Source organism: Phasianus colchicus, chromosome 2, assembly GCF_987193195.1.
Source record: "Phasianus colchicus chromosome 2, bPhaCol1.hap1.1, whole genome shotgun sequence".
Classification (NCBI taxonomy): domain Eukaryota; kingdom Metazoa; phylum Chordata; class Aves; order Galliformes; family Phasianidae; genus Phasianus; species Phasianus colchicus.
The window spans coordinates 46,901,956-46,916,808 of NC_143437.1; the positions used below are offsets into that span (position 1 = coordinate 46,901,956).

The 14,853-nt window shown below is 35.9% G+C and overlaps 1 protein-coding gene across 8 annotated transcripts in view; it reads left to right on the forward strand.

Moving 5' to 3' along the window:
* The window catches only part of STXBP5 (syntaxin binding protein 5), a 111,738-nt gene that overhangs the window by 16,610 nt on the left and 80,275 nt on the right, over nt 1–14,853 (forward strand). For all 8 annotated transcript variants that reach the window (XM_090135560.1, XM_090135562.1, XM_031612242.2 and 5 more), the window contains 2 exons: nt 13,247–13,328; nt 14,161–14,261. In XM_090135560.1, the coding sequence (XP_089991686.1) occupies nt 13,247–13,328; nt 14,161–14,261 (183 nt within the window). The remainder of the gene's footprint in view (nt 1–13,246; nt 13,329–14,160; nt 14,262–14,853) is intronic.

Consider the following 14,853-nt stretch of genomic DNA (forward strand, 5'->3'; position numbering starts at 1 on the left):
TGTACTCTGAATAAGAGTCTTTATAAATAGCGTCAGTTCCTAATAAGAACTTTGTTAAATATAAAGCTAAAATATCTTAGCAACTCAGTTTTGGGCTTATCTTATTTGTGTTACTTATTTGGTTGCCTTTTTGTGTAGCCATTTTATAAACTTGTCATTTGATATGTTGTTTTTGTTCCTGTTTGACTGCAAGGTCTGTGTCAGTTCAACCCAAGGGTCTTTAAATAGTGTCTTTTTTCACTTGTATTTGTTGAGATTAGAATCTTTCTTTAATAGTTGCTATTTTGAATGGCAGAGGAATATTTTGGTTAATGGTTCGTGAATGGCCTCTTCCAATGCAGGTTCATTCTTGGCCTCTTATTTCAAGCAGTTTAGATCTAATAATCTAGCTTTCTTGTTCATTTTCTGGCTCAGGAGGATCAAATTTGTGTATGCATGCAGTTTGTGAAAAGAGAGAGGATTTAGTGACTGAAGGAACTGGGGCTGTTTAGTCTGGGGAAAAGAAGGCTGAGGGGAGACCTTATTGCTCTCTTCCAGTATCAGGGTGCTTACAGCGAGAGAGGGGTTGGTCTCTTCTCACTGCTGACAGGTGACAGGATGAGGAGAAATGGCCTCAAGTTGTGCCAGGGTAAGTTTAGGTTGGATATCAGGAAATACTTCTTTACAGAAAGGGTTGTTAAACACTGGAATGGGCTCCCCAGGGAGGCAGTTGAGTCACCATCCCTGGTCGTGTTTAAAAGCCATTTGGATGCGGGGCTCAGGGACATGATTTAGCAGAGGTTTGTTAGAGTTAGGGTAGTATGGTTAGATTGTGGTTGGACTTGATCTTTAAGATCTTTTCCAACCTGAACAATTCTATGACTCTGTTTAAAAAAAAAAAAAAAAAACAAAAAAAAAAAAACCTTTTTCCTGCCTAGGCAGCCTTGTTTCCAGCAGAGTCATTTTGTAAGTGACTTACTCTTTGTAAGCTCTCCCAGGTTTAGTTATGCAGACCTGGAAATGCATGTGGGAGGGGTGGGGGCTTGTTGGTGACTCTTGATTAAACAGCCATTCTCAGAAGCTGGGACCTTGGCCAGTCATGGGAAAACTAGAAGTAATCAGACATGTTGTGTTAACATATCAAACAGGTTTTGTTTGTCCTTGGGTGCAAAAGTAGTTGGAATATTTTGACTGCAAGCAAAACGCTTCCTAACTTGCGGAGCTTGTCCGTTAATCTGCATGCAGTTGGCCTAAGGAAGTTTCTTTTTGTAGGGGGAAAGCAATTAGTTTTTTTCTTAATACATATTTGACTCGAGTGTAGTTCTGGTGGAATTCTTTACTGTCAGGAAGGCTAATTTTTTTCTTGAAACAGTTTTCTTCAATTCACATAGAGCTGCTAAGAATCATACATGTACAATGAGGTTATCTGTTTCTGCTTAAATTGTTGCCACTCTACTATGCTAATATCCAAAAAAGTAATAAAAAGGTCAGTCTTGAAAATAGAGGATGACTACATTTGTAAAGGACAATCCAACTTTAACCAAGTTATGAAAGCCTGTAGGTAGGCAACAGACATTCCCTTTTTTTTTTTTTTCTTGCTTTAGAAATTAGTGTGATTAAAAAGAGTTGCATTAAGGTAACAGCTAAATTCTGTAAGTACCTTTTATAGATAGAGCTTATTCTCTGAGATTTTCTACCCAAGTTGTGGAAAAACAGTTTTGCCTCTTGTTTGTTTTCATTATGACGTCTTAAAGAACATAATCACGGGTTATTTAGTATGACAGATATCAAATGAATACCTTCTTCCTGAGCATACATTGGAGCCTCCTGTGGTTTTTACTCCTTATGTAAAACATCTACATGTTGCAACTTCTAGAGATTTCAGTAGTTAGCTAAGAGTTGCATCAGCAGTTTTGTGTTGTATTTTTTGATGGAAAGTGTTACAGAAGTGAAATTTCAAAACTAATTGATTTCACTTTTTCATTATTTATTAATGAGTAGTAAAAATAATGTCACACTAAAAGCATTCAAAACATTTTAAGCAGTAAATTATACTATCAATGCACGTTATCCTGACTTGAAGCAGAAGAGCTGGCTAGACTAGATTACAATATTCAGTTTAAAGGTTTGAATTTACTGCTCAGAAACAATTTTGAATTTGAATGTGGAGTCCTGTTCCAGAAAATATATTTCTCTTATCTGGACCCCTGGATATTTTCCTGTTATGGCATTTGTGCTCCCTTGCTTTCCACAGCTGGACGTTTCCTTAGTGAAGGTGGAGAACCTCCTAGTTTGGCATTTGTAATTCCAGACTTTGATATTAAAACCTCAGGAAAGCTCTAAACTGTTTTGATAGTCTACCACAAACAGCAAGCATTTAATTTTGTGTATATTAGTACTGGGATGAGTGACAACAGTAGCAATTGCTCTTTTTTTAGGATTGCTAATTTTTGTAATAACTTGTAACTGAGTAAGGATTGTTTTGGTCTTTTGGCATAGTTCTTGGAGGCAAATGAGTTTCTGAGGAAAGCAAATCTTTGTACAGCCTTGCTGTTTATTTTGTCGTCCTTCTCTTTACCTTTTTTTTTTAAAAAAAAAAAAAAAAAGTGGTGGGGAGAAAGGGAAAGAAGGAGAGGAAATGAAGATGTCTCGTCTTGGTGTTTGGGGAGCTGAGTGGCAGCAAAGGACAACAGTACTCTGTGTGGAAAGGGAAAGCTCTAGTCTTAAAATAAATCAGGTTTTAAACTATCAAATTTCAGTGCAGACTTGTTTAAAGACAACCTCGTTCTTGCAGAATTCACACTTCAGTTAAGCTGCAGGGTCTTGGAAGTGCCAGGGAGCACAAATAGGTATAGTTCTGCATCTTGGAAGGGCTCAAAACCATAGATCACCGTATGTAATGTTTTTCTTTGGATCATTGTATGCAGAGAGGAGTTCTTCTCTGCAAAGATATTTTTACTTGAAACAGTTTCAGTTATAGGAAGTGAGTTAAAGGATGTGGATATTCGTTTTTATCTGGAGAAAGGAAGCTGAGACACTTCATCTGTGAACCTTGGAATCGTATGACTCTCTCTTGTAGTAGAATTACCCTGTGCGGTAACTATAGAAGTGTTTTCTGTGACTGCACCATTTTATGCAGAGACTCTATTTTAGGGTGTTGAGGTAATGCTGTCCCTTTTGGTGGGATATGTCTAATCTGGGTTTCATCTCTTCTCAGCTTCCTATTTTTGTAAAGCTTACAGCAAAATGTTATCTGCAGGACTTCTTTCTCTCTGTTAAACTTGAACAGAATGGCTCTTCTGTCGCAGAAAGTATGAGCAGATTACAAGCAAGTTAAACCCTTTTAATAGCAGGGCATTAAGTATCGGGCATTGCTTGGAATCTGGGAAAGGATGTACACAAAGCTAAAAGAAGAGCAGATTCTCTAAAGTATCAAAAATCCCCTCACTTGAAGCTAGATTTGTAAGATAGTAGCATGCCTCCTACCAGTAAAATGCAACTTAGAAAGAACAGCAGGAAATGTACTTTGGAAAGTTACCTTGGATTCTGCTTTTCTGTTGATGTTCTGGTTTCCATCCATTTGTGGTCTTAAACTGGCAGTGGGTACTTTCATGCACACTGTGCTCCCTAGTCTTAAAGAAGCTCTTTGTTTGACATCCATGGCCTGTACAGAGCTGTACTGCTGCATTCATGCTCTCACTGAAATTCTGTTCAGTGAAGAGTGATGCATTTCTGGTGGCTGAAAGACCCACCTGGAGTCTTCAAGTATGATGAGAGCAGGATTTAAGGTGCCACCCACAAACTTTTAAACTAAGATCTGAAAAAAAAAATAATTTTATTTTTAATGGTATACCTACATTTAAAAAATACTAAAGAATTGCATACTTTATGCCAATTTTTATCTTGAAGCTTAATTTAGATTGTTCTAATGATCACCTATTCTTTGACTCTATTTAATAATACAACTTAAACTAAATAAAGCAAAGTGTTCACTAATGAAGTTGAAATGCTGCATAAGCTTATTTAAAAAAAAAATGTATACAGCTATTTTTGTGATATGAAGTAGATTCTGTAGTAGCACAAATCTGGAAAAAAGGACAGGTAGAATTGCATTATGACAAAGTATTATAACCCTTCACTATATTTGCATGTAAAGAAATTATATTTCTAAATTCTATGAAAAATACAAAAAAAAAAATTAAAAGCTGACAAGTTGGGGTATTTCTTACATATTAAAAGTAAGTACTGCAGCCCAAAGGTAATGATTTGTTTATATTGAGTTTCCTTTTTTTGATTTTGGTGGAAGAGTGCCATCTACTGAATTGTTTGAATTGTACCTTAACTTTTTGTTTGTGGTGGTAATATTGAGCTAACCTCCCGTAAAACTGTCACTACTACTTTGATAGCAGCAAAAGATTAAAATTTTCTCATCTTTTGGTGATTTGCAGAACTAGAGATTATGTTAATGTGGAATTTGTAATAAAATAGAAGTATTTTTAGATCATTCTGTCTTCCCAAACATGGGGCGTAAGAGACACTTCTAGACTTAGTGGTGGCTTTATAGTCAGAAATTGGCATTAATTGACAGTAATTGATTGGGAAGGATTGGCTATATCCTTTAAAATCATTAAATTGTCCATCTTATTAGATAATACAAGGTTCGTTACGCCGTTGTAAGTTAAACTAAGTAGGCATGTGAAAAATCACTTAACATCTAGTTCAACACATTACATTTGCTAATGCTGCTGTTGGCAACTCTGTATGAAATATTTGGACACTGGGAGAGAATTTGTTCTTCCCCCATGTGCTGCTCAGCTCTAAGAGCAAAAAATGGCTCCACCTTTGGTTGTGGCCTAGAAGCTAGGGATATAAGAAAGAGCCTGGTTAATTATTAATATTGTGATATAGTGTATACAGTCAGAAGGAAGGAGGAGGTAGGATGTTCATAATACATTAAAATTTGGCGTTAAAAATAAACTGGTTGGATGGCAGATGAATAGGATTTGGAAGCGTGGAAGAGAATGCAAAGATATTTGCCTCTGAATTTTGGTGAAGTTTCTTCAAAGTATATAATTATTTGCTAGTTTTATATTCCTGTATATAGTCTTTCTAAAAAAAAACTTTGAGTTAGCAGTTACAAGCCATTTCAGTACATCTTGTATAGTCAAAGGAACCATTATGCAAATATATTTGTATCAATTTTGTTCTCTCTCCCCTTGTGTTCTGCTATTCTCCCTCCCTCTCATCCTACTTGGAGAAAAAAAAAAAAAGCCAGATGAATCTCCTTTTTTGTGGCTTATTATTGAAAGCCTGTAACCTGTCAGCTCTGAGAAAAATCAACCGAATATAACCTTTATAGAAAAACTTGCTGGTACTTTTCAAAGCTATTTGGAAAAGACTGTGTTTGTGCTTGTTTATATAAGTAGCTTTGAAGCTTAAGATCTGTTTTGACTCTTGGCCTCTTGGCCTTTTTTTTTTTTTTTTTTTTCCCCAAGGGAAAAAAAAGATGAAATAACTGCTGAATACCCACTGCTGATCAGTTTCTATGTAAACTAGTTCAGTAATTAATTCTTTTTCTTACCATAAGAAGTTTTTATGCTTTAAAATTGCTGAAGCTGCCTATATAGAGAAACAAAATGATGTCCTTAAAAGAGCTATGTACTCTAGGATTATTCTAAACAGTTGACATTGGAACGGTTGGCTTCTGGTGTTTAAAAAAGGTGAGCGCTGTTTTATGAGCAAGGTGAATATGATGATTGCATTTATGCAGAAGTAGATCTTATCACTGACTGATGCAGAAGTTGAGATATTGGTTCCAGGGGCTTGTGTAGTCATGAGTTCAGTGGAAGCAGCAATAGCAAACGGCACTAATTGGTTGCTGTAGCCCGTCCAATTAATATGACATTGGTAATTATAAAATTAATATTTTAAAAATCCTGTTTAAAAACTATGCATCCTCACAGAGTAAGAATGGTTGAAGTTGATGAGACTTCTGGAGGCCAACAACCTGCTCAAGCAGGGCCATTCAGGGTATTATCACTCTCTTCACCCAATAATGAAAACTCCTGAGATCAAATGGTATCAAATAATTTTGTGACAATGTACCTCGTATAGTTTTATGGTCAAGCATAAGTCATCCAAGTGGAGCTTCTTAGCCTTCATCGTTTGTATTAAAACAACTGCTGAACACTCAATGCAGTTGCTCTCAAAAATACCTGAATTTTGTATAATACTAAGATTCCTAAAAATTGAGAAAAGTGTGTTGATTTATCAGTCTTATCAGTGTATAAATGGTCTCCTTGGAGTCCATAAATGTATGGGACCTACCTTTCTTCGTGTTGTTTTTATTACTATTATTATTATTATTATTATTATTCCACTCATTTTTCCACGTTTGGAAAAACCAGGACTGAGATTCTAGTCTAGTCTTCCATTAGGTGCCTTGCATTTATTTTCACCCTTACAACTAACAGAAAGAAGCGGAATGTAGATTTTTTCATTGCCTGGAAGTTATATTTCTTTACTCTCTAGGGACACATGTGATGGCTTCCAAATACTATATGTAATGTTGGCTCTTTTTCTGTGCAAGTAATGAGGTCAAACTGCAGATATCAGCCAATTCAGCAAGTGCTATTTTTGATGTACAAGCATTGCAGTCAGTGTCTTCTGGCTGGCTGTATCTGTCAATCTTCCTTTTCCTTATCCCATTTTCCTGAAGTCGGCTTTCTTATCCTCTCCTTTTGTCCTGGCAAAAGGAGAATACATTGTAATCATCCACCTAGAATCCTCATAGTAAGCTGTTGCTAGTAATTTGATAGTATTTCCATCTGACTAACTTCAATATCAGTTTTAAAAGCTAATTGTATTGTGAGGTAGATGACAGCACCAGACTTCTCATAACAAAGCAGTAAACTGTGCAACTTCTGAAGAGGATTGCGGCTGTGAGGTGTGGCTGCTCTTCCGAGGAAGAAAGTTCGATCTAACATAGCCTGAATTGTATGGGCTCTTATCATGTGTCCCACTGCCATTTCTGGTGCCTGCTCCTGCCCCTTAAAGCTTTGCTTTGTGCTGGGGAGATCTGTGGGAGCAGAGGTGAGGTGCTCTTGGTGTTGCTGGAGGAGTACTGGGGGAGAGCTGGTGTGTGGCCCCACTTGGATTAGAGAGGGAAAAATGTCTGCAGATACAAGGGCAGCTTCCCTTGAATGTAAAAAGTGTTTGTAAAGTTGCGTCCTTCCTTGATTTTTGGAAGACAGCCATATGCTTTAAGACTGAAGAAAAAGAGACCTGCTCATTGACACAAGATTTCTTTTTCAGATTACTGACTGTTATCCTGTGTTGCAGCTTTATATGTTACAAATTTTATTTTGTGGCACTTTTCTTAATTCCACAGTTGTTTTTATCTGCCAAGAAAAAAGCTGCTTCTATATATATATATATATATATATATATAAAAAAAAAATAATTAAAAAAAAGAAAAAAAAAAGAAAAAAAAAAAGAAAAAGAGGGAAAACAAACCAAAAGACTGCCTTGGGTTTACTTTGTTAGTACCTCTGGTAAGGTTTAAATGTAAGGTTTAAACAAAATTTGAGAGGGTTTTTAGTCACACAGATCAGTGATCAGAGCTGTCTTCTACTCCATCCTCTGGGATAAATGCTATTTTTGTCATTTGCAAGGAAGTCTGATATGAGGACGGAGTAGAAGAATACTAAGTGGACAGAAGGGACATCCTGCCTCAGTTCACCAGTCTGCTGTTGAAACCACATTCTTAGAGCTTCTTGTTACCTGGGCAATTTAGATGCATATAGGAAAGGGGACAGCTCATCAGTTTTCACAGTAAGGCTGCAAATTGGACTAAGATAAATGTTCTGCAGGATGAAGAAATCTAGGAAGTCTTAAAGGTCTTTTTGGAGCTGTACCTGACCTCACATTTGTGAAAGCAGACCTATATCTTTCAAAAATGTGCTTTCATTATAGTTCAGTTTCTTAATGAAGTTGTAGTGTTTGCACCTTTCCCTCAGTACATTAACCAAGCAAATGGAATGTAGCTGTTGCTCTGCCACTAAAGTTGGAGGACAAAAACATCAGATCTGGAGCACTTTGGGGACTTGTTTTATAAAAGAAAAATGAAATATATGCAGGAAATGGAATCTGTATATTCAATAAGTGTCGTAATTCTAGCTAAAAGCTTTAGCAGCCCTGGATATGTGAAAGTGAGCTCTGTCGTTTAGAGATGTTGCTGTTTATTTTCCTGATTCCAGGTGCATTTTAAGCTGTAGCTCCGTTTACATAAATAACAAAGAGGTCCTTGTTTGTTCTTGTTTTGTATTTGTTTGTCTGTCTGATGTTGTCATTTACATTAGGAAAGTGGATGTGAAATATTACTGAATATTTTATGCTTTTTCAGGCATAAATAGTGAAACATAGGGAATAAAAAAGACCTGCTTATGTGAGAGGTGTGAACACAGCAGGTCTGAGCAGTTATGAAGGCCGCAGTTTTTGGAAAGAAATTCTGTAATCTTTCTGTTCTTGAAAAATGGTGGTATGCTCTCGCCTGTGGCTTGATGTGAAGTCTAAAACTCTCTCCAAAATGTTTTGAGACTTTTTATTTTGTCACATTTGTTGGTATTAAATGAACGTGAAAGGTAAAAACTAGTTTTGTAACACTGTCAAGTGTGCCACTTTGCCACTTTGCAAATAACTCTTTTACTGTCTGTGTGTGTTGATGCACTGTTCTTTGAAAATGTTTCTGTGAGAAATCGTACTTCTGTATGAGAAAGCGATAGTACTGATCAGATCTAGACACAGGTAGGATCATCTAACAGTTAGGTTGAATGAATCAAAGCTGATCCTCTACTGCTTCGAGGACTATACATCACCAGGAGTGTACATCGAATTTGAGGCTACCATAAATAAACTACTTGGTTTTTTGTGTGTAGTTGGATTGCATCAAGACATTGGCAATGGTGAGTAATCCCAGACTGGCTTGTAGTTATTATATGCTCAGAACAGTTTGGAAATCTCACCATCTTCGTATTTTTCTGTTATGGTAATTCTTGGGGGCCGCAGTTGAGGTACACACAACACTGTGTGTGAAGTAAGTGGTGATTTTGCTGTCTAGAAAAATAAGTGGGGGACAGACTAAGCAAAGTGGTAAAACATTGTTTAGAAATGGCTGTTTTAAAATATGCAAATGTAATCTACAGCGCTTTAAAGCTCTGTGCTATAGACTGGTAGACGAGGGAATAAGCAACCTTACTGATTTGTGCATATTTCAGATCAGTGGTATGTATCTTTCTCTAGTAGATCTGTATTTTGTATCACAATTGCCAAATGTTTATATACTGTGAATTGTTACTGCTAGAGTTTTGAGGAGTATCTGGTAACAAATTTTAAAGGTTGCTAGTTTTGTATTTGTCTTGTAATCCCAAGCGGTTGGAATGGTGACAAATCTGATACAAGAATACAGTCCATATCTTGTGCTGTACTATCAAAACTTTATTGCAGTGTAATATGAAGGTGAGAACAATTTGAAAGGAAATTGTTATAAATATGATTCTGTATTCATGAGCAGTTTATGCTAGGGATTGAATTGATAGCTACGGCTTTTGCAACTGTTTCCAGTGTCAGACAGGTCAACCACATGTGAAGAAGCAGCCTAACATTCAAACAAATATGAAAAAGAGCTACATGCATGACAGAAGTAAAAAGTGAAAAGCCTCCTGAGGCTTTCATATGTAATCTGGAATTTGTTTTCATTTTCAAAAAAAATTTAGGCAGATGTGCACAGAGTTGTTCCCATGCAGACAAGCTACAATACTAAGATTTTTGATTTTTGTTTTTTAAACAGAATTTAGCAGCATTAAAACACAGTAACAAACTATAATGCTTTGGTTCTGTCTGTGTGGAAAATTGAAAAAAGCAAGGGTAACTCTGTGAAACATCTATGGCAAAAATACATTTTGGAACTCTTGCCACAAGTTAAGGTTGGTAAGGTTATATTTGTGTGTTCCTATGCTTTTCTAATATATGACCTGTGCTAGCTGTTTGGGAAGTGAACACTGATGTTAGTTCATGAGTACCTTATTGCTTCCTTCACTTGTCCAAGCCTTTTGTCTTTTGTCTTTTGCTTGCTTTCTCGTAGAAGGTGCACTAGAGACAAATGCTAGTGTTCACTGGTGTCAATTTCCTTATCACATCGGGGAGCACAGAAGCAATAGCCCTAGCTACTGCTGAGAAGCTCTTAAACTTTTTTGTTCATATTTAGATTAATAGACAGAATAGCGATAGTGGGAAGAAATGCTTGGAAGCAGAAGAGAAAGGATTGGTATTTGATTTAAAAGAAAACAAACAAAAAAGCTGCTCAGAGCATACTATTTTTCTCTACAGCAACCGTAGGCCTTTGGCAGGGAATTTTTCCTGTCTGTAGAATGAAAATGCTTTGCCTATCTTGTCATTATCCATTACAGTCTCTGCCTGTTTCAGGAACTGCTGTGTGGTAAAGTCACTGCTTAGTATGGTAAGTTCTTGTAATTGAGCACGCACACAAAAAGATATGGAGGAATTGGACAGGCTCAATCTCTGAAGGTCCCTTCCAAGTGAACTTTTCTATTCTCTTATCCTTCCACACCCAGTATTGAAGTATTGAATTCAGAAAACTGGGAGACTTTGCATTGCTTTAGAAAAGAAGATTAATGATGGTTAGGATGATGATATTAATTCAAGATGAGAATAGTAATTCTAGCTACCATGTTGAAGAAGTGAAGGCAACATAATCCTTGGTTGAAAGCACTAAATGGACTTCCTGCAATGACTGATTTTATTTTTTTCATAACGGTAAGTGAGATAAGAGATCTGAAGTCTGTTTTTCAGATCTGTATCTTTTCACTCACTTATCAAAAAGCAAAAACTTCCTCTGTATGTTTAAACTTTTGTAAACTTGTAATGTTGCAAATGTATTGATTTGTGGAAACTGGTTCATATGCCCTGGAAAATGCTAAAGGATTTTTGGTCAAAAGTTCAAGCATTCTTACTGTTGAAAATTATATTAACTGGTAACAATGCTTCTAGAAATACTTGCAGGAGACAATTCTTGAAGCCAACATGTGAAGGATAAAATTTGTGAAGATTGGAGTAACTCAAAAAATCTCTGGATTTCTGTGTTTTTCTGGGTCATACTTCTCTTGTCATGAGGCAAGGTAGCTATGAAGGTTCAACTCCAAATAAATTGTGCGTGGTGAAAGAATAACTGTTACATATTTAAGTTGGAAACTAATTTCTGGGGAGATACTTGGGAAAGCTTTTGTTAGAAAACTATTTCAAAGGAGATTGACAAGTCTTAAAATTCAGTTCCTGTATACATCTGAATTTCACCTTTAGAAATTGCTTGTCTTTTACTGCAAGTAGTTATCAATTCAAGTGAATGCAGAAGTGTGAGCATGGCTGAAGTAAATAGTCTGAAAATTTTGTTCGTCCTTGTGGGGATTTTTTTTTCCAGTCTTTTTGCAAAAGCATTATTGTACATTAAAAGTATTCTGAGTTTGTAAAGGAAGGTATCCTTTTGGGGAGGGAGAAGTGTTAATTCTAAGCTTATTTATTTATTTTTTAAGTGCTATTAGCTGGCAGTGGAACACAGATGACTTCTTTCTACAGAAACCAAATTGATAAGAATGAAAAATACAGAAAGGGGAAAAAAAACAGCTGATGCAAGCTGACTCTTTAAGCCTTTCCACTCGAAAACAAAATTAAATTACTGCTTCTATTCAGGGAAGAAAGCTGGAATTAAGTTTACTGGATTATTCAACATCTGTTTAATATCTCTCTCATCACTTGGCTGGATGTTACACAGATTCATTAGGTTAGGAGAAGAAAGTAGTGGAAGTTTAAAAAGTAAAATAGTGAGGTGTGTTGAAGCAGACTTCTTTCCACTGTAGTTCTGCCTGCATTTTGTCTCACTGTTCAGACACTGAGCAGGAGATGCTTGTGATTTTTAACTTCCATCTAACCTAATAGTTACTTTTGCTTTTCCACTGTCTCTAGTATGAAGGCGTTTATCTGTCTATAGCATATATAGATCTATTGATAGATGTATTCACACTAGGTATAGGTAGATGTGAATGTCTGTATATATATGCATACGCACATACACATATAAATGAAATAAGTAACAAATACCTTTTTAAAGGGTATTTGTATCCACTTCAATTTGATCAACAATTTCTCAGTAAATGGAAGACTTGAAGGCTGAATGAGAATTGTAATGATTTGTTAATTTCTAGTGTTTAGTAACAGAACAAGTTGTATGTTTTCAGTGATTTGCATATGTCTTTGAAATGGTTTCCATTCTTCCCAAGATGTCTGCTTAAAACTGTAGGTGTTCAGCTCTTCGGCAAAATATTCTCCAGGAACCCTGTTTGTGCTGTAATGATTATATACTGACCGTTTTACATAATTCATTTGGATGTGTGTTATTTCTGTTCTCTCACCTAGAGGTTGGAAAGCTGCCTTAATTTCATGTCTGCAGAAAGAGGATAACAAAATTGAAAATACAAAGTATTTGCAAATCAACTATGGAGATTAGGAAGAATCTCTTGTTACTTCTGTTTGGTATTCATTATAAAAGTAAAGGACTGATTTATGCATGAGAGGAAAAATGAGCACACTTTTGTTATCTCATAGTTGGTGTGAATCCAGGAAATCTTCATACAGATATCCTGGAAATTTACATTATACATAATTTACCATTGACTCCTCCATTTTTTGGCTACTGATTTTTATTTTATCTCTGCCATAGCACATTTTCTTTTAATATTCCTTGCATTATTCAACTTTTCTTTCATTTGTAAGTAGCATTTCAAAAGCAGAGAAATCTCCTTTAGCACTTAAAGAATTTGATCATTTGGTTATGAGGCTTATTTAAATAACTTTCTTTCATACTAGTCCTGATATTTAACACTACTAAAATAACTGCCTCATCATTCTCTATTGTGTTATCATTGACAAAGGATCCATTAGATAAATATAAGTTGAGCCTTTATATGTAATTTTCTTATTCCGTGGGGATAAATAAAGTGGACCTTTCTACTCCTTATGTTACTATGTTTATGAATGGATTTTTTTTCTTGATGTTAAGATCTATGTGGTTAAACATCTAAAGTGTATAAGCTAGAAGCAGGATGTTAGCCTGTTTGTCAACATCAGTAATACTATTCAGTGTTTTTCTTTCTCCTACATTGCACGCATCAATTTTTCCTTAATGTTAACAATTCAGCTTTGGTCGGCCAGGAGTTGAATGTTACTGTCAGCATGACAGTGGAGCTGCAGTAATCCAGCTTCAGTTCCTGATTAATGAGGTTAGTAAATTGATGTCTGTATTCTGTAATTTAGAGAAGATGCATTATGTGTTCCTCAATTTCTCACTAAGCAAAGATCAAAATACAGATACCAGTCAAGCTAAGAATCACTTGTTTTAAACACTAATAACAAGGTAACTTTTTTTTAATCGTAGACATTGCTTGACTAACTTTTGAAAATGACTTAATCTCTACAGTACTCCTGCTACAAGCAGGAAATTTTGCAGTAATATATGTATTCCTGTCAGTAAATATTGCAAGTCATCCCTTGAAGTAAAGTACTTTTAATAGTACCAACAATCTCAGTGGATTGTTAACTTTACTTTGATAGCAATCGTTTTAGATGTGAGCTGAGAAAAGATCTCTGATCCCTCAGCAATTTCACATTTATTTTGAAAGACGTAACAGCTGAGACCTGGCAGCAGTGCTGTTCTTGAGCTACTTAGGGACCAGATTTTTAGAGGGATCTCTAGCTCAGAGGGATGCTGAAGTCAAATATCACTAAATTTGTCAGCATGTAGATGTTAGCTGCTGAATTTATTACTTTATTTCTCTACAGTTATGTGCATGAGGAAACTCATGCACTCCAGAAAAAGCTTCTTCCCAATTACTCTCCAGTATAGCACAACAACGAAATGTTACCAGGTTGAATGCTGCGATCAAATCAGTTATTCTGCTACTACTATATGAAACTTATCTGTGCTATGATTTTAACATGCATGCTTGTAAATATTTTAATATCGGTAGCAAATTGCAATATTTCTTCTATGATGTTATTAATAGTGTTTCTAGAGTTCTAGAAATAAATTCAGTAAAACTTTATTTTAAACAGGGAGCTCTTGTGAGTGCCTTGGCTGATGATACCTTACACCTGTGGAACTTACGTCAGAAGAGACCTGCTATACTTCATTCACTCAAATTTAATCGAGAACGGTAGGGGTTGGATTATTGTTGCTTTGCATGCCACTATCACTCTGTGAAAATGAAAGATTGGGTTTATTGATGCAGTACAATTAATAAATTGTTACACAATTGAAATGTACATTGGACTTGAGTTATAGACTGTTATGATCAAAAGTGCTTATGAGTATATGCAGCATATCTCTGCTAAATTGATGGGTTTTTTGCTGTTTTTTGCTTGTTTGCTTTTTGTTAACAAGTTTTTGGAAGTAGTCCTTTTTTTTTTTTCTTTTTTTTTTTTCCTCCAGAATGAGTACAGTTTCAACTGGAATGCTGTGCCAGCTTTTAAGCTATCTGCTTCTGAGCTGGACTTGTCAGAGCTCAGAGATGCCTAGCAAGAACACAGAATAGTCTGACTTGCATCTCTGCTGAATAGGGCAGGAATAGGCTTTAATAGATAGCAAGAAGGAGGAAAGCTTAAATATTTATATAAAACCTTCTAATGTGTTATCATACAAAGTGCTTGGACAGACTGCTGGGTGGATTATGGAGTAACCTTAGACTTGAAAAAAAGAGCAGGTTACAAACAAATTTGTCGGGACTGACATAGATGGAGATTGTTTTC